This window comes from Pollachius pollachius, assembly GCF_949987615.1.
Source record: "Pollachius pollachius genome assembly, chromosome: 14".
NCBI classification, from domain to species: domain Eukaryota; kingdom Metazoa; phylum Chordata; class Actinopteri; order Gadiformes; family Gadidae; genus Pollachius; species Pollachius pollachius.
In genome coordinates this window covers 17,651,266-17,673,545 of record NC_136947.1, presented here as the reverse complement: position 1 = coordinate 17,673,545, position 22,280 = coordinate 17,651,266, and the positions used below count along the sequence as shown (strand labels likewise).

The 22,280-nt window shown below is 43.9% G+C and overlaps 1 protein-coding gene across 1 annotated transcript; it reads left to right on the top strand.

Moving 5' to 3' along the window:
• The first annotated feature begins 10,827 nt into the window (after nt 1-10,827).
• Nucleotides 10,828-22,013, top strand: LOC307086070 (nuclear receptor ROR-beta-like). The gene is made up of 10 exons (XM_079751111.1): nt 10,828-11,270; nt 15,557-15,642; nt 15,783-15,924; nt 16,096-16,635; nt 16,902-17,023; nt 17,201-17,333; nt 17,529-17,636; nt 17,911-18,021; nt 19,046-19,158; nt 19,464-22,013. The coding sequence occupies exons 1-10, from the start codon at nt 11,264-11,266 to the stop codon at nt 19,623-19,625; spliced, it is 1,524 nt and encodes a 507-aa protein (XP_079607237.1). The 5' UTR covers nt 10,828-11,263; the 3' UTR covers nt 19,626-22,013.
• Nucleotides 22,014-22,280: the final 267 nt, after the last annotated feature.

Genomic DNA, 22,280 nt, shown 5'->3' with positions numbered 1-22,280 from the left:
TTCTCGAGTATGAGACCTCACGTATACTGTCCTTCAGTCTTGTTTGTTCATCCCCTGAAATAACGATCAACAACATATGTAGTCCTTTATTTCATCTTCACTTTCATCCAAACAGAGGTCAGAATATGTCATTTAGGAGCAGGTGAGGGCAGTGATGGCTCGGTCCAGGACGCCCACAGCTAGGCTCACAGACCAGGTCTTGGGATCTGGCCTTGGGACCTCTTCAGTGGGTCGAACAGAGAGCCGAACACGCATACAACCCGCCTCCCATTTACCTCACATCTGCCATATGAAAGACCTAACTTACAACAAAAAGGGATGAAAACCTTTAACATATGCTATTGAAAAGCTCTCTCAAATCCACTGGGATATGTCATACACATGTTGAAGTGCTCCTGTTGGGATCTTAGTAAGTTGTATGAAAGGATTTTGATATATTGTATGCAAGGATTTCAGACGTAAAGGAAAGTGTTTCACTTAAAATTTAAGGAGGTTGAGGCATGCTATTCTGAGCAGTCCACAGTTCAGAGACTGAAACACCACAGTCGGCTGGACAGTCTGAGCTGCATCCACTTCAGACGTCGTGCCTGCGAAAACAGTTCCAAAGCGTCCTACCGTTTTTAGGAAAAAAACTAAAACCACAGGCAATTACTCAGTTCATACTCTGAACCTCAGCAAAAAATATCCTGTTGTCTGCATTAGAACATATTTAGAGACAGAAACTACTTAATTTCTACATATTTATCCATACATCTTAATAGTCGCCGTGATGCGCAGTTTGTGAGCAGACAGTTGGAATTTATAGCCACCGTTGTGCCTTAAATAAACCCTTTAGGCTTAGCTGCAATTCTACACTTAGTTTGCGCGCTTGTCCCACGCGTCAGATCGCTGTATGAACCAAGCTCGAGGCCCGTGGTCACGTCATGTTTAGATCACAGTGCTGTTGCCACACCACAGTGCTGGTTGCCACACCACAGTGACCAGCTCCAGCTCTTGCACTCATGCATGTCAACCCTAAAGTGTGGCACATTGGTGCATAAGCGCGTGCAGCCATTGACAGTTATTGTGTTGGTCCACAATCTTAACCGGAGGCCCCGTCTGTCTCCACAGGCAGGTCAGACACGTATGGTCAGTCAGCATCTGTGGTGGGTCCTTTAAAATAATGCTGCAGTGTTCTCTGACTGTAGCCACATGATCTTAACTTCTTAATATTTGCATGGATAATTTAAGGAAGATTAGTTATGCAAGATCGTTGGAAACATGTGGTACAATCTCCAGACAGTTTTGGTTTGTCTTTACATGAATCCGGAATTAACAAGTAATGGTTTCGTTTCCGAGTTAAGACTGAAAGTGACTGTGCTAGACCGCTCTTTAAGCCCCTTTCAATACGCTGGCCTATAAATGCTGCGAAGGCGTCGTGTGCGTCACGACGGTAAATAATTAAAATCAGAAAAACTAAAGCGAGGCACAAAGATTAAAACGAGTTGACAAAACGAATCGAATGCAACTGAAACTGCGTTAGGGAAAACCAACAAGAAGCGCTTGACGAACGAAAGAAAATAGGAAATAAGAATGAAAGAGCTGCATCTGATAACATTTATCAAAGCAGGGAGCTGGTTGTGAGTGTGTGAGTCTGAGGTTGTTTCTCCAAGCAGGAATCTGCCTGTGAGTGTGTGTTCAACAACCAGGCAGGGGCCGTCAACAGAAAATTCCCCCTGATTGATTCACGGGGGATATGGCCTTTATTAAAATCCCTTTCAAATACACCCCTGTCACAAAGAGTGACAAGCAGCCAGTTCACTAAAAGCTGTGTAGTCACCTTATTCCGCGCGTAAACAAGGGGGGCGCCATATTGGTTCCGTTTTGTGTTCTATCTTCTGGTTGAGCAACTCTGTCCGTTATCGTACAGTGGCACAATACATTAGCAATTTTAGTCAAGATGACCAGCATTATTTGTTCTGTGCGGGGCTGCCATAACAACTGGAATAAAAGACGGGTGTCCTTGCAACAGTACTGTGTTGTACACGGGAAAACCAGGGTAGAATGTTGTGGGGCAACCTTCAATCTTCATCCTCCGCCATCCAGCGATGAGGACCGGCGTATGTGGCTAAAGGCGCTAAATTTGAAGAACCCTCCGAATAAACCCTGTTTCTTTCATTTCGTGGACGGCAGACCATCAGACCAACACCCATACCCCGAGAAATGGTTGGGATATGTTATTCCTCCGGCGAAAAAGGCTTGTCGGATGCTTGTGAGGCTCCAAGGTAAGATAACATTTTAGCACTAACAGCAATCAATATCGCTAGTCGTTCGCCAGCTAGCGTCTAATGAGTATGATCAGCATATACCCGTAACTATGCCTTGGCTTGACCTCAATAAATGAACAGCATTACAAGATAAGATCAGGTCGAGGCTTTCTAATTTGATGTCCAGGACTGGTTATGTTGAAAGGCAGCAAAATTATTAACCTTATGGTTGATAACTTACTGATGTCTGATGCTGTTATTTCTACAGAACCCTCAACCAGCTCTGCAATCCAGGAGACTGATGGGTTGACTGATGGGATGACACACCGTGATGCTTCTACACAGGGGAAGCATACATTCATGGAAGATCACATCTTTGCTGTCAGTGACTCACTCCATTGTCCTCTCCTCCATGACCAGGCAACACAGTGTCCTGAACAACATCTTGTACACACCGAACTTCTCCGGAATGATCGGCTGTGTCTACTGTACAAGTGGATGCCTTTGAGGCTTTATCCGACGACTGAAAGAAGGATGCAGCATCTCTCAGCTACATCCCAAGGACCAACTGTTGATGACCCTAATGGAGCTCCGGCTGAACCTATTGCAGGACGACATCACAGAGAGGTTCAGAGTGTCTCAGTCTGTGGTCAGTAGGATAATCTCTCAGTGGCTGGACTTCATGGAGGACAAGATGAGGTGCTATGTTCCATGGCTGCCCAGGGAGACGATCCAGGCAACGATGCCACAGAGCTTCAAGGAACATTATCCATTAACCACATGCGTAATCGACTGTTCTGAGACCCCTCTTCAGAAGGCTCACAATCTGGACTCAAGAGGCGAGTCTTACAGTCAGTACTATGGACATAATACAATCAAGTTCCTCATAGCTATTGCACCATGTGGTTTGATTATGTTCATCTCTCCAGCATATGGTGGGAGATGCAGTGACAAGTTCATCACAGCCAACTCAGGGTTTCTATAGTATCTGCGTGTTATCCAAGATCTTCTGTTTGAACGTAAAGTCAAGCTCGTCCTGCCAGCTTTCACCAGAAGAGGCCTTCCCTTGTCCGAAGAAGACACCAACAACACAAGGCGCAAAGCCAACGTCCCGAGTGCACGTTGAGAGGGTCATACACCGCCTGAAGAACTACAGAATAGTCTCTCAAACAGTGCCCATTAACCTTGTCCCGAAATTTTACAAGATTATGAGAGTCTGTGCAGGTCTATGTAATCTTCGTGGGGACATTATACAAGAAGACGAGGAATAAGACGTTCAATCAGTTGTAATGGTTACATGGTTAAAATGTTGTTTCTCTTGTTGTTTATATTGTTCATTTTTACAAATCTATAACAAACTTTAACTGATATCTGTATTTTTATTCACAAACATGATGTCTTTGTAAGAGAGGGTCAATAAAATAAACTTCACACATTTGAGGCATTTGCTAAATCCTTTAATGATTGAGTTAATGCTTTGACATAATACTAAAAACTAATTACATTAACAATAGCCAATAATATGTACAAATAGTAGTTAAAATATGTACAAGTAGTTAAGTAGTATAAAGTAATCATTTGCATAACTGCATATAACGCTGACAGAGCAACAGAGACCTTCATTATACTCGTCTGAAACAAAAGAAAGCATGTCTCTGAAATAGAATGCTCTTAGTCTAGCCACAGTCTTTGCACAGAAAGCCTGATCATATGGGATGTGAACCATTACCTGTTTTGAATGAGGCCAAATCAGTAACTTGCATGCCTTTAGCCTTGTGCAGAACAAGCCAATTTGTACTTGCATGTAGAAGCCGCGGGTAATAATTAAAAATATCCCCATATGACACCTGAGGCCACCGCCGCATGTCATCCACCCACTCGGTGGAGTTCATTAACCTCGGGTGGCGAAGTACAATCCCTCCATCCGAACTTTTGACATGTTTTTTGTCTCTACCCACGTTAGCCTCTCCATCTTAATTCGCCGGGTATTTCGATGTAGCTATCTAGCCGACCGGAAATTTCAACACAAAGCGGAAGACAATAACATTTAAAAGGGGGCGTGGCGGAATAAGGTGAATAGAAACGTGACCCCCGTTGTTGTTGTTGTTGTGGTTGTTGTTTTGCAGATCATTAAATGAAGAAGTACCTGGTAGTATGCTACCTGATGAGTTCATCATGAGTAGGCCTACCTAATGTGTACCAATGTTCTGGTTTATGTCTTTATTTTTTATTCTGCAACAGCTTCAGATTGAACTATCCGACGTGGATGGTGACCGATGACCAATAATGACCTAGTGACCTAATGATGACCTAATGAGTCCCTAACAGTGATGACCTAATTTTGACCTTAAGAGTACCAACGGTGACCTGATGACCTTATGCTGACCTCATGAGTACCTGATGATGACCTTATGCTGACCTCGTGAGTACCTAATGATGACATAATGATTACCTAATGAGACCTTCAGTGTGTTTCCATACACTCATCTATTTTGACCTTTTGGAGACTTATTCTATTTTTGTGAAATGTGAAACATCTCTTCCTCTGCCTACACTAGTTTGGTATGACTTTGTGATAGTCGGTATGAACTAGGTGGAGGGGGACAAGGAGTCTGGAATTACACTGGTAGAAGGGCTGTACTTGCACCATCATCATCCTCTCCATCAGTAATGTATCATATTGTAAAATAACAGCCAGCACACAGATGTCTAGCGCCACATTGATCTGCTAATCATCATGGTTGTTTACATGAAGGCCTCATCCAAGACTTTCATCATCGTGACAAATTACATAATAATCAATGTTTGCATAATTCGTGTGGCTTGCAATCTGTTAACAAGCACTTTCCATTTCTGAGCGGGCATAGCAACGTTTAAAAGTGTGAAAATAGATAAAGTATCTCTCTGTTTGCATACACACAATTAGGTTAATTGTTACACTATTTCGGTATGTTTGATTCACTTTTCTTCAATATCAATAGGGGAAGAATATAATCAATATAACTCTGTACCTTACCAGGTAAGCATCATAACCAATACATTGAAAAATATATATTCTGGCTTTTAGCAACGTGGTCTTTAAACCACGACACATGCTGAACTAAGAACACACTCCAAGTTGCGTAAGACAAGGCTGTTATACCGGATTCCAGCGCTAGGTGTCGTATGTTCTGGTGGCTGTGCAGTTATGACTAAAGCTCAAAGCACATCCTGCTATGCTCAGTCTGGCCAACAAAAACAATCATACCCCTGAGTCACTACTCACTGAATAAATGTTATATAATAAAATATACTTCGATTATTATCTAACAGGGATACATATTAGTTTGTATGTGTGTGTGTGTGTGTGTGTGTGTGTGTGTCTGTCTGTCTGTCTGTCTGTCTGTCTGTCTGTGTGTGTGTGTGTGTGTGTGTGTGTGTGTGTGTGTGTGTGTGTGTGTGTGTGTGTGTGTGTGTGTGTGTGTGTGTGTGTGTGTGTGTGTGTGTGTGTGTGTGTGCGTGTGTGTGTGTGTGTGTTTACATGTACGGTTGTCCACGTGTCAGGCCCTGGGGATAGAGTATAAAATCTGTGGAGGACTGAAATAGCAAAAAACAATATGGGCCTATGTGTGTCCATGCGTCTATGTGTGTCCATGCGTCTATGTGGGTGCATGCATCTATGTGCATGCGTGTGTCAATGTGCTAGTGTGTCTGTGGTTGTCCCTGGGCATGGGAATGTGTGTGCGGTGACTAAATTAATTTCAGATGAGAGAAAGCCGGTGTGCTTTCGACAGAAGGCAAAGGAACGGGCGCGGCCGATCCAGGGTGGGTGATGGAGGATGATACCAACACAAGATGGAGGAGATAAGGAGAAGATCAGGCCCCGCAGCGTCCCGAGCACGGTGTCAAGGCAACATCAGACAGACAGGCCGAGGAGCTTGCACACAGAGAGCATTCAGAGCATGAGAGGACTGTGGGGACGTGGGGGCATGACACAACGACTCCATTTGTACAGCTCACTGCGTCAGTCGGATGGAAGTATTACAACAGTGTGTGTGTGTGTTTGTGTGTGTGTGTGTGTGTGTGTGTGTGTGTGTGTGTGTGTGTTTGTGTGTGTGCACATGCACATGCCTGTGTGTGAGTGTGAATATGCATGATCTCTTTAGGTGTCACTGGGTCAAACACACATGGGACAACTAGAAAAACAACATCATTGATTCACACAAGATAAACACGGCCCAAGATTTCCATGGCAACGTCATCCCTCTCCATGCAACATTATTTGCATGTCATATATTTGTATAACACAAACATTGACACAAACCCTTTTTCACCAAGTGAAAGGATTATCCCCCCCTATTTGCCATCTTGACCGTGATTATATGTCGGCATGAGTGACACCATAACACTGAAAACCATGTTATCCAACCAAATTATCCAACAAGGTCTATCAGTCTATCAACATTCAGTCAGACCCCCCCCTTCATAAGTATGGGTTTGGAGGTTGTCTCATAAGCAACAGGGAACAAAGGATGTACCTTGTGAAGGAAAGATATATTCATATATAGAGAGAGAGCGAGTGAGAGAGAGACTGTGTTTTATGTTTATCAAGACAGGTTTGAACATCGAGCCCGGAGAACGAGAAAAAGGGAGAGAGAGAGAGTTTGTGTGTGTGTTTGCCATGTCAAAGGTCAACATATGCAAATATTTTTAAATGCATGTTCTATACATCCTTATGTATTCATTGTATGGGTGTGTGGGTGTCTTTTCGTATTTGTGTATTCTTGCGTGTAAAGTGAACAAATCAATTGAACTATGAGGTTGTCTATATCATAGCAACAGTACCATGAAAAGATAAGAGTTGCGGGCATATGAGGGGAGAGGCCAAAACAAAAAGTTGAACTTGTACAGAGAGGTGACCCAGCATGGGGTAGTGGCAACGCAGACGGCTCAAGTCCATGTAAAGATGTTAAGAGAGAGGCGTACGGAGGAAACCAAGCAACAGAGGAAACGTAAACAAGGTTACGTGAGGTAGAAGCGAGAGGGATGAGCGTTTCAAAACATTTCACTGTAAAGGAAATCACACAAACCAACGCAGGGTTTCATCCTGGCTGGCACACTGACCGGGGAGGCCGCAGAGATCACAGGTCCAGATTACACATCCTTGGGGGCAGGATGGGAGAACGGAGAGGGAGGGGAGTTTACAGGGCCTTGAGAGGAGAGCGGGAGATAATTTAGATTAACCCAGTGAGAGAGACAGGAATTAGAGCTGGATATAGATGGCAAAACCCTGATGTAATCCCAACCAGTTCACTATTAGTGTGTATGCGCTCACAGTGTGTGTGTGTGTGTGTGTGTGTGTGTGTGTGTGTGTGTGTGTGTCTGTGTGTGTATGCATGTATGAATGTATGCATGTATATATGTATACATGTATGTATACATGTATGTATGTATGTATGTATGTATCTGTGTTTGATGTAGGTATGCGTGTATTAATGTAGGTATGTAAATGTTTATGTATGCATGTATGTATGTATATATGTTTACATGTATCTGTGTATGTATGTAGGTATGCGTTTATTAATGTAGGTATGTAAATGTTTATGTATGTATGTATGTATGTGTATGTATGTATGTATGTATGTATGTATGTTTGTGTGAGTGTGCTCGCATGTTTGTGTGGGCAAATGTGTGTGTATTGTACTGTAGTCATATTGACATTCAACATGCACATTAATAGCTTGCCTGTTTATTGCCAAATTATTGCTGTAAGTGTGTGCATGTGTGTGTGTGTGTGTGTGTGTGTGTGTGTGTGTGTGTGTGTGTGTGTGTGTGTGTGTGTGTGTGTGTGTGTGTGTGTGTGTGCAAAGGAACTATCACTAATTTCTCAGCGTGTGTTGAGCAAAAGAAGAGGTAATTAGGGAATTATGAACAGCGGGGGGTAAGCATCCCCGCAGCTATGTAAGTAGGATCAGCATGATTCAATCTTGATTCGCCGTAGCAACGTGTGTGACTTCAGCGCTGTGAGAGAGAGAGAGAGAGAGAGAGAGAGAGAGAGAGAGAGAGAGAGAGAGAGAGAGAGAGAGTGGGAGTGGGAGAGAGAGTTGGGGGGAGAGAGAGAGAGAGAGAGAGAGAGAGAGAGAGAGACAGAGACAGAGACAGAGACAGAGATAGAAAGGGAGAGAGTGAGTGTGAGAGAGAGAGAGAGAGAGAGAGAGAGAGAGAGAGACAGAGGTCGTACATTGGCCCCAGCCGATAGAGAGCATGTGAAGCCAATCAGTTACACTCAGGCCCACATCTTCACAAAGAGCCTTTGATGTGGAGGGGAGGCCCCCAGAGCTGGACCTGGAGAGTCACAAGGATCCCGGGGGCTTTGATGTGGATCAGGAGGGACCTCCTGAATCCGCTCACAGCCAGCCTCCTCGCACGGCAACACACTCACCCACCGCTCTCTTCCTCTACTGCGAAAAAGAACAAATGGAAACCCACACTCACTCACACACACCAAACCAAACACCGGACGACAAAGGTATAAAAGAATAAAAACTGTACTTTGTGGAAATAGTGACCTGTATTTGTGTTAATGTAAGCCTTCAGAAGTATTCTACAGTATACATTTGATAAGTGATTGCTTATTGACATAATTTTCATAAGACATCCAAAAATAGTTCACATTATGCCTTGAGCTGCGAATAAGAAACAACAACAAGTTGATGGCCTGATCAGAGCAAAATTGGGAGTATGAACCTGAAACACAAACAGTTGATTATACTGAATGTTTAAAAACTGTCTGATGGAGGTGGAGACAAAACCTGCTTTTCAATGGCCTTTATCTGCATCCTGAGGGGAGGTGGTTGGAATGGGGGTCACTCTGTTTATTGATGTATAATACACACTTGGTTACATATAACCGTACCCTCGTCCAATTACAGTACAAGCTAGTGTTTGTTGTCACTCATCATCTGTTATGGACTCTAATAATGTGCCTGTTCAGTCCTTGGTTATGGAAACACTATCCCTCCACCCCTTCCTCCCCCATCCAGTTTCATTTCTGTTTCCTTCCCTCCAGAACCCGTCTCTCCCCGTCTCTCTCTCTCTCTCTCTCTCTCACTCTCTCTATCCTTTCCCTTGTTCCCTACTGACTTCTTTCACTTCGGACTTAGTCACAAAGATGTCTGCTCTGTCTCAGCAATGTCGATCGCCCCTCTCCTCTCTCTCTCTCTCTCTCTCTCTCCCTGAAACCCTCTCTCACGCTCTCTCCTATTCCTCCACACCGACGTTTACTGAGCCAGCCCAGCGGCTTGCTCAGTGGTTACGTAAGAGCCAAGGTCAAGGTGTCACTGCCGTTGTCAAGGGAGACGTGGAACAGAGGGGCTGTAGAGAAGCCTTGTGAGGGGCGAGCAAGAGGGAAAAACAGCAGAGCAGAAAGAAGGGGGTAGAAAATGGCTGGCAACCCTGAAATGTTGCCTGAAAAAGGTCGGAAAGAAGACAGAATCATTATGTTTGTTGTGGGATCTGATAAATGTCAACAGATGATAAATGAGAGCAATATCAGAAAGAGCAATAGGATAACAGCAATAAAAAGCGAGACAATTATGTGGCATTATGTTGCATCGTTAGAAAAAAAGGCATAGTGGTGAAAAGAGTTGTTGAAAGAAAGGGGTTTTGAGAGAGCCACAGTTAGAGATAAAGGGTAAGAGGTATAGCCTAGCCTGTAATTATGGGTAGCACTGTCCAGTGTTGCTGCTCCACTAACCTACTTCCGATAATCTCCCTCTGACTTCTTGCTCTTTTATAACAGCCTGTCAAACAAATTGCATCATCACAACTCCAACCCATGTTCACATCACACACACAGGCCTGCACACAAGAAGACACGCACGCACACACACACACGCACATACACATACACACACAAGCAGCCACACGCAGACATACACAAACAAGTCTGTACACACACACACACACACACACACACACCACTATATTACAATCACTTTAACTCATCTATTATCAGATTCTTATGTTCACAGAAACACCACTTTCCCTGCTTGTTTCATGTTTAATGGAAAATAATACCAGTTAATGAATTGCATAAAGTAGTAAGAGATTTTGATTCCATGGTTTTTCAGAAACTTGTTTTTTGTCACTCATAACTATGATTGTTACATGTAAATATTATGTAAATGTATGTGAACGTTTCATTGCTTTATGTAAATAGCAATGCACGGTAGGTAATAGGTAATAACGATCTGTTGAGTAGGCTAGGTATTCGCAGCTCAAAGTATGAGTAAAAAAATGGCTTTCGCTTTAATTGCAGATATGTGTTAATTGTATGGGGTTGGTATTTGCACGTTATGTGAAACTATCAGATATTCCCTTCATAATGACATTTATTGCAAGATGTTGAACTTGGTGATGGACGCGTCTTCATTTATTCTAAAGACGATATAACAATTAATATCCCTATATGAAGTAGTCTTGAACAAATTAATGAGGAATCTAGAAATTAATATAGGCTTGAATTTAATATTGCAAAAGCAATCGCCAAGCTTCCTTAAACTCGTCCCCGAGTGCGCGGTCCCGCGAGAGGACTCGACGGCGGTCCGCTGCCAGTGAGATCATGTCAGAGAATCCACGTTTGGAACTAAGTACTAGGTTAGCAGGGTAGACTGGGGGAAAAGCAAACGAAGAGAGTCACGGTAAAGAAGAGGCAGAATAACTGGGAGTCCTACAAGTCGAAGCCTCAGCGCGGGGAGATTTCCGTCTAAAATAACATGTTATCGCGCAGGGACAGGATAACATGCGAGCAAGAGCCACTTTTTAATGGTTGTTTTTCCAACGGCACACTTTGTTGAACGCGAAGGAAACATTATTGTCTTAATACCGAATTGACCTCGAGTTGTTGGCACCGCAGTTCATTTTAACAGAGCCAAGGTGCACTGGCTCGACTCTTTTATTTTCGCTGCTTAATCCCCAACTCCTGGCCACATGTAGCCGAGGACTGACTGCCAGGCAAAAAACAACTACACATCAAAATGAGAGGTGAGTGGTCATTTTTGTTTTGTAAAAGATTAATAATTGTCGTATTTGGCTGAACTTGGTGTAAACAACATTTCAAGGGCGAGATTGCCACATGCGCTGCACAGATACTGCCTCAAGTCGCTCTGAGCGCCTGTGCCTTTTCTGTTGCGTATCACGTTAATGCCTCATGACTGCATAAACCGCTCCGAGCCTCTGCAAAGCTGCATGCTCTGGTGGTGACAACTTAGTTTCGCATGAATGTTTGTCGTCCCGCTGAAAACCCATTCATTGCATTTCCATGCATAGGCCTATGCTCTTTCCTTTTAATCTTAATACATTTTTGTTAAAGTAACGGATTCATTGTAACGCTTCAAGAACGTTCCCAACATGTTATTGGGAGGTGAACTGGGAAAAGCCAAAGTGTCTGTCATCATATCACACCTGGGACTCCATCCATAGTTCTTTGCCTGGGATCCATGTTGAGTTATGCAATGAGGAGAGGGAGGGGCCAGTGGAACCACTGCCAAACAAATACATTATGTAATCCAGAAAAGTATACACTGCTCGGATAGGCCTTGTTCGGATTTTGAATTCATAATTGAGTTCGAACATTCTACCTATTATAAAGCCAGATACCTACCTTTATAAATGTATATTGTCTTATTTCAACATTGCATTTGGAAATGTTAATACCAAGCCCAAATGCAACTAACTTCACTACACGTACTACACGAACGACGTTTGTTTGCGCACATGCGCTTGAGAAATTAACGTGTTCAGTTGAATGATGCATGTTGTTATTGTGGCGGTATCGGCATGGACCGCGGCTGTGGCAGAGGGAGAACGACTTGGCTGTTCCACTGACCTAGTTATGTCACTGAAGATTATACATTGTTCAGCGACGGGCAGGAGTGGGACCGACTGGTGGAAGAGCCCTGCCGCAGACGGCTGCAGCCCCATGTGCGGCTGCAGAGCGCGCCCGAAAGGGTTCTTGGAGGTTGATCTTGGAAGTTCTGTCAGCGTGGCAACAGCCTACAAAACCGTGCTATTGGGCAACAACTTTTAAAGAGCCTTATACCTATTGAATATACAAATTGGATATGAAAAGATACCATGTTAAATAGGCATTTTGGCCTATTAGTGTTGTGCGATTAGTTTAGGCCCACATCCCACTTCATCGTCCAGAGCAAAAGCCAAGACGACTCTGGCTTCATAGGGGAAAGAAGAACCGCAGCTGTTTAGGGAAGGTGGTCTTGGGGCCAACTGAAGGGGGTCTCCTTGTCAAGGGAGAGCCCCCTTTCTGGCAGGATATCGAAATGTAAACAAACCAACTCGACAGGTCTTGGGATTGTCGGTTACTTTTATCATATTGAATCTGCAATGGCGGTTTAATAATGTTATTAAACAAAGATGTGCCTGCTTGAGAACCTCAGGCACAGAGTTATTGCGGGTAGACACAAGGATGGTTAAGTTTCCCTTTTTTTGCTCAATTAAATATAGAATATAAAATATGTTTATGTATGGTTGAGTCACATGACCCTCTTGGCTCTATTCTTATCAGTGGAAAATCCCCCATGTTATCCTCCACTGTTATCCTCCACAGGCCTATTTCAGTTCATACAACACAACATTTATGAGTTGGATACAACATGTACCCAGTTGGTCTCTATGCATGTCCACCCCATAATCAGATACAAAATAAAGCATGATATGAATCTTCAATTTGGTCAAATGAATCGCTGGATCTGGATTTTCTTGTGTTATATCCAAATGTATTTTTTTCCACAACCGTACGTAGCAAAGCAGCCGTGATAGCCAAATCTCCCGTCCGGGAATAACAATGTGTGTCTAATCTTAATGCAGTCAGGGTTATTTTAATGTTTTGCATTGATTGAACAATAACATCCAACTGCTTTGGAGAGAACCTGGAAGCCTTTTTTGAAACATGCTTCTGTGCATCTGTATGTGTTGTGTGAACATGGATTGTATCTTCGCTACAGGCTTGTTGCTGTGGTATGGTTATCAAAAATAGCCTTATTGTTGTCTGGGGATGTGTTACCTTGGGTTTGCTGCTGAATTTGTCATTTGAAGAGTCAAATTATGTTAATCAATCATTGCCACAGTTACACAGTAACCGCTGTTAGACGTTGGCCGCAGGGCTAATAGTGGGGCGTCTCTCATTGGTGTTGGCTCAGTATTAGATAGCAAGAAGAAATCATCTATATCTACCATAAAGTATGTTTCGCAAATGTTTTTACTGGCCTACTACTGGATTGGGCTACAGACAAGATAACATGGTTAGCTTGTTATCGTTGTATTCCCTGTACAATTCCCCATTGTTACGGTGATAATACTTTGTTCCAGCCCGCCAAGCCTGATGTGCTTTGTTTCTTAATCAGGGGCCGATTGTCGTTCAGGGTGGAGTGACATCCTTTGATGTAGCTACTGTTATGTTACACCTGTAATGTGTAATTAAGTGTAATTAATTATGGCATTTATGAAAAAATAACTCAGACTTTTTATTAGCTCTGGTATGAACTGTGAGTGACAGGTATACGAATGGTAATGTGAGATTAATATGTTTTAATTCAGGACGTGACATGCTAAGGCATGTCTGAAGAGAAGGGCCATGAATATGTGTGCATGTCTGGTTTGGGGCTGCTCTGAGGGGACCCTATTGTTGGACCTTCCTCCAGCAGGACCAGAATAGAAACGCTATAAGCAGCAGCCCAATGTCAGAGATGGGGTTTAGGCGCACTGCTCTGCTGGCATCTGGCCTTTAAAGTATGCCTGGCTCGCATGGCCTCATACCACATGCAGTATCGCACTTCCCTGTTGCTCACTAGACAGAAGTACCTAGGGTTTAAAGAGAAAGTCCTCTTTGGGTATTACCCTTTCATGAAATGATTCACTGCCAATGATTTGATTGGTTTCACTCAAACCAACAGTGGGTTTATATGTGTTCTAGAACTTGATTATTACAACCAAGAATATACTTATTCACATATTCACAAGTTGATATGGGAATAAATAAAATATACTAATTTGCATAAAGATTTTTTATAGTTGGAACAAGGTTTGATTTTGATGCATTACACCCCCCCTGGTTCATTCCCATGCCTAATATATTCAAAATACACTTTGGTAGCGAGGTAAAAGCCCTGTTGGGATGGTTTAACAGGGAAGGCCTCAAAGTTAAATTCATCCTTAGTTCATCTCTCTCTCTCTCTCTCTCTCTCTCTCTCTCTCTCTCTCTTTCTCTCTCTCTCTCTCTCCCGCTCGCTTGCTCGCTTTCTTGCCATGCAGTAAGAAACTGTGTCAGTAGGACAGAATGTCGACATGGACTGACAGACTTATGCCCCTCAGTGACAGGCTGACCACTGGGCCCGTCCCAGGAAGGAGCAGGCAGCCAATACCTAGCAGGCAGCCGGCGAGAGTGGGAGGGAGGTCTCTGTCGGAGGCAGAGAGGGAGAGCGGGAGAGAGAGAGAGGGAGAGCGAGCGCCTAGTGTTTGTGGAATGCTCGCAGACAGGAGTTATATAATCGCCACAATGGGGAGGGTGTGGAGAGAGGAGACTTTTTCCATTGCAGGCCTGCAGCAGCCCTTATAAGTCTGTTTTAACAGTTTAAGTTTTCATTTGAGGAAAAATAAAGAATACATTTTTCTGTGGTTTTGAAACATTAGAAAAGTTGGTTTGAAATTGTTTTCTATATATAATATCCTCTCTGTAGGCTAGAGAGAGATTTGGGGGGAGGGCAAAATGCCATCCCCCCAAATCATTCATGAAGTTGTAGGATAGAAATCAGAAGAACTTGACCTTTATCATTGTTTAAGTGACACATTCGCTTGTGATTTTGGTCTCATACTACTTCTGTGGGTGTGTGTCTCTTTATGTAGTTAAAGCTGTATCTAATATCTACTCTCTGTTAGGGAAAATAATCCTTGTCTTTGAGATTATTTAGCTCAAAATTACATTTTTTGCAACAAGCATTCAATGTGTTTTCTGCTTTGCTGTTTTAGCATTCTCCTGTAACCATTACCACATGGCCACACTGAGACCTGCTGTTTCCCCTCCCCTCTCCCTCACCAAATATAGGCGAAACCACAGGCCTTTTGTCCGAGTGTTTATTCATCTTTAAATGAGCCATTACTCAATGGCTCAACATCCCCAAACGATAAGTTGGACGTGGCTCATTTTGAAAGTCTCCCTCTTCCCTTTTGCTTCCCTTTGTCAGGTTTTAAGTTTTATAAATGTAACATTTTAATTCAGTGAAGTCACCCCCCACATGTCCATTCTTTCCCTGCAGCTCAAATTGAGGTCATCCCTTGTAAGATCTGTGGGGACAAGTCCTCAGGGATCCACTATGGAGTCATCACCTGTGAAGGCTGTAAGGTAAGGGCACGCTGTTATCCGCAGGAAAAACCGGTAATTCGTTGTATTTTAAATGCGTCACATATTAAGTGCGTCTAATATGTGCATGTATGTCATGGTGCAGGTATGTCATGCATTGATGTGTGTGCATGTCTGTGTAGGGTTTCTTTCGTCGAAGCCAGCAAAACAACGCCATGTACTCCTGCTCGCGCCAGAGGAACTGCCTGATCGACAGGACCAACCGTAACCGCTGTCAGCACTGCCGGCTGCAGAAATGTCTGGCACTGGGCATGAGCCGAGATGGTGAGCGGGAAAAAAAAACACTTGTCACAAGTCGGGGGGTGGAAGGGTAGTCATTGAGAGCTGTTGCTTCACTATGTTTCTGGGAGTTTCCGAGAACACAAGTTCCTGTAAAATAACATTTTGGAGACACGAATAATTGGACCACATTTGTCTTTGTCATCTCCACATCAGCGGTGAAGTTTGGCCGCATGTCGAAGAAGCAGCGTGACAGCCTGTACGCCGAGGTGCAGAAGCACCAGAAGTCCCAGGAGGGCTTGGGCTCCGCAGGCGAGGGCCCCGGGGGTCTGTCCCTGCCCAGGGAGGAGGGCGTCTGTGGGGCCGCAGGAGAGGACGCAGAGGGAGACCTGAGCCGCTCCTACAGCACCGGAGGCTCCAGCTCCACCCTCAGCGATCTGGAGGACATCGCGGCGCTGCCCGACCTCTTTGACCTCCCCCTGACCCCCGAGGAGGCCAGCGACTACTCCAGCCTGGACCTCCTGGGGGGCGGGGCCGGAGACAGCGCCGGGAACCCCTCCAGCTGCTCTTCCTCGTCCTCCTCGTCCTCCTCGTCCCTGTCCAATCGGAACTCGCCGCAGCAGACAAGGATGGACGGAGCCGATGGGAGCGGCATACCGCTCATGCACACACACTCTCGCACGCACACGCTGCTCGTGCACGCCCACGCCTCTCTGCTGGACCAGCTGCCCGATGACTGCTCCATAATGGAACTCGGTGAGTCCATCAGGATGGATTCAGTGGCCTCCAATCCAATTCTTCTCATAATTGTCCCAATAATTATCTTAGTCCTCGACCTAAAATCGACAAAACACACTTCATTACAATAACTCAGCAGTACATTGGTTATACACACACCCACAGTAAGTGTACATGTTAGGTGTGCACACATTGATTATCTATTTATTGGCTCATTAGCATGGGTCTCCGCTAAGCGATGACACTTGTCTGATGAGATCTTGTATGTTTGCGTGTGGTTTCAGAGCGCATCACGCAGAGTATCTTGAAGTCTCACCTCGAGACCTGCCAGTACAGCGTGGAGGACATGAAACTCTTCACCTGGGTTCAATACTCACCCGAGGAAACCCGCAGTTTTCAAACAAAGGTACACTTGCGTTAACTGGCGTATTGGATCTGTATTTTGTAACATTAAACTGGGGAGGTATGTGAATAACCACTGTAGATGCTGGACTACTCTGCCTTGGGTTTTCCTGATTGGTAGTACTGATAATAGCTTTTTTTTAAATTTAATTATTTGTAATGAATTGTATTTCCTGTTTAGCCTGCAGAGTGGATGTGGGAGAACTGTACCCATCACATCAACAACGCCATCCAATACGTGGTGGAGTTTGCCAAACGCATCGCTGGCTTCATGGACCTGTGCCAGAACGATCAGATAATCCTACTCAAAGCAGGTCAGCACTTCAACCTCAAATAATTCACCTGTTTCCTTGATTTGCTGCATACAGTCCCATTTCGGCCGGTTTAAAACCAATTGGGAAACCTGCTAACTGTTGCTCTCTTGTCTTTTTGTCTCCAAACCTTTACCTCTCCATCCTCTCCTTCTTCTTCCCCTCCTCTTCTTACTCTATCTGTGGTGGCACATGCAGGTTGCTTGGAGGTCCTGCTCATACGCATGTGCCGTGCGTTCAACGCCACCAACGGCAGCATTTTCTTTGAAGGAAAGTTTGCTTCCGCTCCATTCTTCAAAGCACTTGGTAAGAGCTAGTGTAGTGTCTATGGTCCATTCAGTCGATGACTGCGCATACACTAATCAAGGCTAGTGTCGTGGCTAGTGTGCTCATCCCGCCTTCAGGCCTGCTTTAACAACAACAAGTATCTGATTTCACTGTTTGTTCATTCTGGTAAAAAATATATGTTTAATAACTAGTAGGTAAATAGCAAAAACTGGGGTAATCTAATCTTGTCTAATTTTAAGATTTTTTTTTAAGTTGAACGGGCCTCATGGAAGATACTGTGTTGTGTTTCTAGGTTGTGACGACCTGGTAAGCGCAGTGTTTGACCTTGGAAAGGTTCTCTGCCGCCTGCAGCTGTCGGATGAAGAGATGGCTCTGTTCAGTGCTGCAGTTCTGCTGTCACCAGGTCGGTCTCTCATATGGATGTACTCAAGCTCAAGACTATAATGGTGGACCTTTCGTTTTTAACAAAATTGTAGACCTTTAATTTTAGTTTGCATATACATTTAAATATAAATGTATAGATTCTAACCATACCAATCGCAAGACAAATGTGACATTTAAGGACCTTGGACTTTATGTTTTAAAGTGTAATTCCGGGGAAAATTGGTTTTTTTACGCATGAAAACCCATAAAATAAGCCTTCCAGACACTTTTTTTCGTTGAGAATCGAGTAAAGAGCTTGCCCAAAGTTGCCCGGAGCAATGTACCAGCTCAAATGGCTTCCATGTCATTGGCTAGGGGCACAGCGAACGTTTCCAAATTGGCATTTTTTAAACTCTCATATTGCTCAAAATAGCACCAAACCTCTGCAGTAGCATGATTAGGGTCCCTACACATCAAACGAATCATCAACAACTTTGTCAGCGTACCGGAAGTATATTAAAAAAGACTGTTTTGCAAGTCTGCCTTACCAGTAGCTCCATGTTTCCAGGAAGTCCACTCAAGTCGATTACCGGCTACCGTAAATAATACAATAGAGGTGCCAACAAATGTAACTTCAAAAACTCCCCTCTTGATACTTGCCTTTTTAAAATGTTTTGGGGCCTCTATTATATTATTTACGGTAGCCGGTAATCGACTTATGTGTAGGGACCCTATTCATGCTACTGCAGAGGTTGGTGTTATTTTGAGCAATATTAGTGGTTAAAAAATGCCGATTTGGAAGCGTTCGCTGTGCCCCTAGCCAATAACATGGAAGCCATTTGTGATGTTACATTGCTCCGGGCGACTTTGGGTTTTCATGCCGAAAAAGAGCCTGTGTTAAAGTACCGCCGGAATTACACTTTAAGGATACAGTGTGAATGTGAATCAATGCCACTTACACAAAGCTAGTTGTTAGTTGTCAAGGTAAAGGAAAGTGTGGAAGATGTGAGGGCGATGACAAAATTAGGGATCTTATCTGATGGTGGTGGTCTGGTCTCCTGCAGATCGGCCCTGGCTGACTGAGGGCCCCAAGGTCCAGAGGCTCCAGAAGAAGGTCTACCTGGCTCTGCAGCACAGCCTACAAATGAGTGGAGCCTCAGACGAGAAACTAGACATGGTGAGCCTGATATTGGATTTGAGTTGTTTTCACACTGGTTAGTGTTTTGTTGACCGGTTATGGGTTCGTTATGGTGTAAGGTTCGTACCCCTACCCCACCCTGTGCAGTCTAACCTGTAGGCATCTGATCTTCTGACCTTAATCACATGCATCTAAAAAATACTACTTTAGTAACGCTGATACAAGGATTTGCTACGTGACTAAATGGGGGTAGTAAATGATGGGGACCAATCTTCACTACCCTATGGAAAGTTGCATGTTGGACCTCCAAACCAAACAAAGTGTTTACCTTTCTCTCCTTGTAGATGGTGTCCAAGCTGCCCCTGATGAAGTCAATCAGCAACCGGCACAACGACAAACTGGAGTTTTTCCGCTTGGTGTACCCCGAAACCGCCTACCGCTTCCCCCCTCTGTACCGGGAGCTGTTTGGCAGCGAAATGTCGGTCCCCGACTCCACCGCCAGCTAGACAGATGGACAGAGAGTGTAGGGAAAACCAGAGTAGGTAACGCCAGAGCAGAGAAGAGAGTAGGGTGAAGATGTTGACTCCGAACAACCAGCATATATTCAGACAATCCAGGATTTTAAATACTTGGTGTCTCATGATCCCAAGCTAGTCCTCCACTTTCCTCAGCAAAGCAGCACCTTACACCACAGACCGCACACTCGCTCATGCTCCTCTGATACCGTAGCATTACCGTCACCCTGATGTGGAAATGTGAGCTCACATAGCCTGAATAAGCTCAAAGCTAGAAGCTACAACACTTTTTTTTTTTTTTCTGACTGCTGGTCCTCTGGATCAGATGGTCATGAATGTACCTCATGTTTTAAGCACCAGTGCACAAGCAAGAACCAAACAGTGAATGTACAAACTTGCCACTCTGTGTCCAGAGTGTTCTGCTAAATAATTCTTCTTCATAAACCGTGGTGGTCGGTAAGAATATAATGTCTTTATATTCCAGTTATGTTTTTCTTTTATGTGTGCGTCGATACATCTGGTATGGTACACATGCAAATTCATTCTCTCTGATAACATAATAATAATTAATAATTATTATTATGTTATAATTATTAATAATTATACTGACCATCTCAGTGGGACCAAGATCATTGATTTTGTATATATTTTGTCCTGATATTATGAAAGTAAAGCAGGTATTACACAAGGCACAGCCCCGGCTGTCCCAATTGCTTTCATTATCTACAGTCTCGCGTGCGCACACCAACAGAGCCACTCCAAGATGGTGTTTGGTGCTGCCTGTCGTAGGGCCCACGATGTAATGCAAAGAGAAACCTCAGTCCCACACTCCCCCATCCCTTGTAAATGCCACTCAGTCAGGAACAGATCAAATTATCTCTAATTTATATACACATTTATAAACAAATATTTTAAATAAGAATGTAAATAGATAATTCTATTAAACTGGGCGATCATGCGTGAGTGCAGTACATAGGGTGAGAAGAGAGGCGAGCAAACGCGATTCAGGGAATCGGGAGCGGGAGAAAACGGATACTCCAGGAAAACACTCAATTCTTTTGACCAGGCTCTCTCAGGTTTCCATGGCAACCCCCCCCCCCCCCCCCCCCCCCCCCCCCCTTCCCCCCCATCGTACTATAATAAACGACCCCATCTGTTTGAGGTCATTTACTGTTGATATGTTGGTGTTGGCAACCGTGGACACTCATCTCTCGCCCAGCAAGGCAGGGAGGCCGATCTGCCCACGCAAATGCAAAGACATTATGGTGATCCTGCGCCTGAACTTTCACTCGCCACGTCGGCTCTCTACACTCCTGAGAGGAGGACGTGGAGGGAATGTGATGGCGGGGCAAAAGTTTAATTCATGAACAATGTTGTAAGAGCATTTGGAAACCCAGGGTTTCCCCATCCCCTTGCATATTTCGGACCGGCAGGTAGTATGTGTTGTGGACATGTCTTTGGTCGGGCGCCTCTGGTTACTGGTCGGACATCGGCCGGCTTAATGGGTATCTTTGGCGCTGTTTGGTATAACTGTTATTTTTGTATATTTGCTGTACCTCTCTCCCTCAGGACTAGGATCCGATAGTTGTGGAAACACCAAGCACTTATTCCTTCTCCTCACAGGGCACTAGCAAGTGGCCAGACAGAGACAACAGCAGCTCCCCCCCCGCCCACCGGCCCCTCCGAGCTAGGCTAGCCCTTGATGTTCGTTGGAATGCATAGAAAGGCCTATGCAGACGTTTTTCTGTATGAGCAACTTGTAACGTACTTGTACAGAGTTCCAAAGCTCCTCTTAAAGATTACTTTCACAACAACAAGCTTTATGACTAATGGAATAGAGATGCTGGCCATAGAGTGAAGGTTATTTAACAACGCATTGCCTGCTAGAAGGATTGGAACTGATCAGAAAGCATTCGTTTTCAGAATTTAAGGGGGACTACGGGGGGTGGGGCTAGCTGTGCTCCCTGAGGTGACCATATCACTAGTGTCTTCTAGCCTTGTACACACCTTTGCACCTAAGATGAGACCCATAACTGTATAACTGTGGTGATTAGGGTTACTCTATTTTTGTGAATGTTCTCACACAGTGTCAAAAGTCCTTTTTATCCTAATATTGTAATTATTAGGATTATTCAGAATTATTGTACTTTTGCTGTGATTTTCATTTGTCAATCTTTTCACAATTTTTGTTTTTTGTCCTTGTCTTGTCAAGTAAGTGATCTACTTTATATTGAAATAATGGACTATTCCAAATTTGCCTCCCTGCTCTTTTCTTCTATGACAAAACGTAAAATAATATGTTACTACTCCCGACAAAGTGTAACTCAAGACACAGTTCAATATGTATTGTCATATATGTTGTCCAATAAGATACATTATATGGGGTTTTAAGAATGTAATAAAAACAAGTTTTGAAACAAGGATATTTCTGTCTTTACTGTGCTAAAAATGTGTTTCTAAATTCTTGCCATGGAGTCGACTATCTAGTTACTAGATAGTTGAGAAGCGCTATCTAGTTAATAGATAGTTGACTCCACGGCAAGCATATAGTGGTCTTACTTACTAACTGGTATTAGATTGTGAAGTAGATACTAGATCATAGTATCAGCTTCACAGTATAGTACCAGTAGGCCTATCTGACCAGTT

Bases quoted from the DNA above. Each gene is read 5' to 3' on its own strand.
- LOC307086070 (XM_079751111.1), top strand. The intron at 17,637-17,910 runs GTAAGAGCTAGT...TTGTGTTTCTAG, and splicing joins TCCATTCTTCAAAGCACTTG to GTTGTGACGACCTGGTAAGC. The intron at 18,022-19,045 runs GTCGGTCTCTCA...GGTCTCCTGCAG, and splicing joins TGCAGTTCTGCTGTCACCAG to ATCGGCCCTGGCTGACTGAG.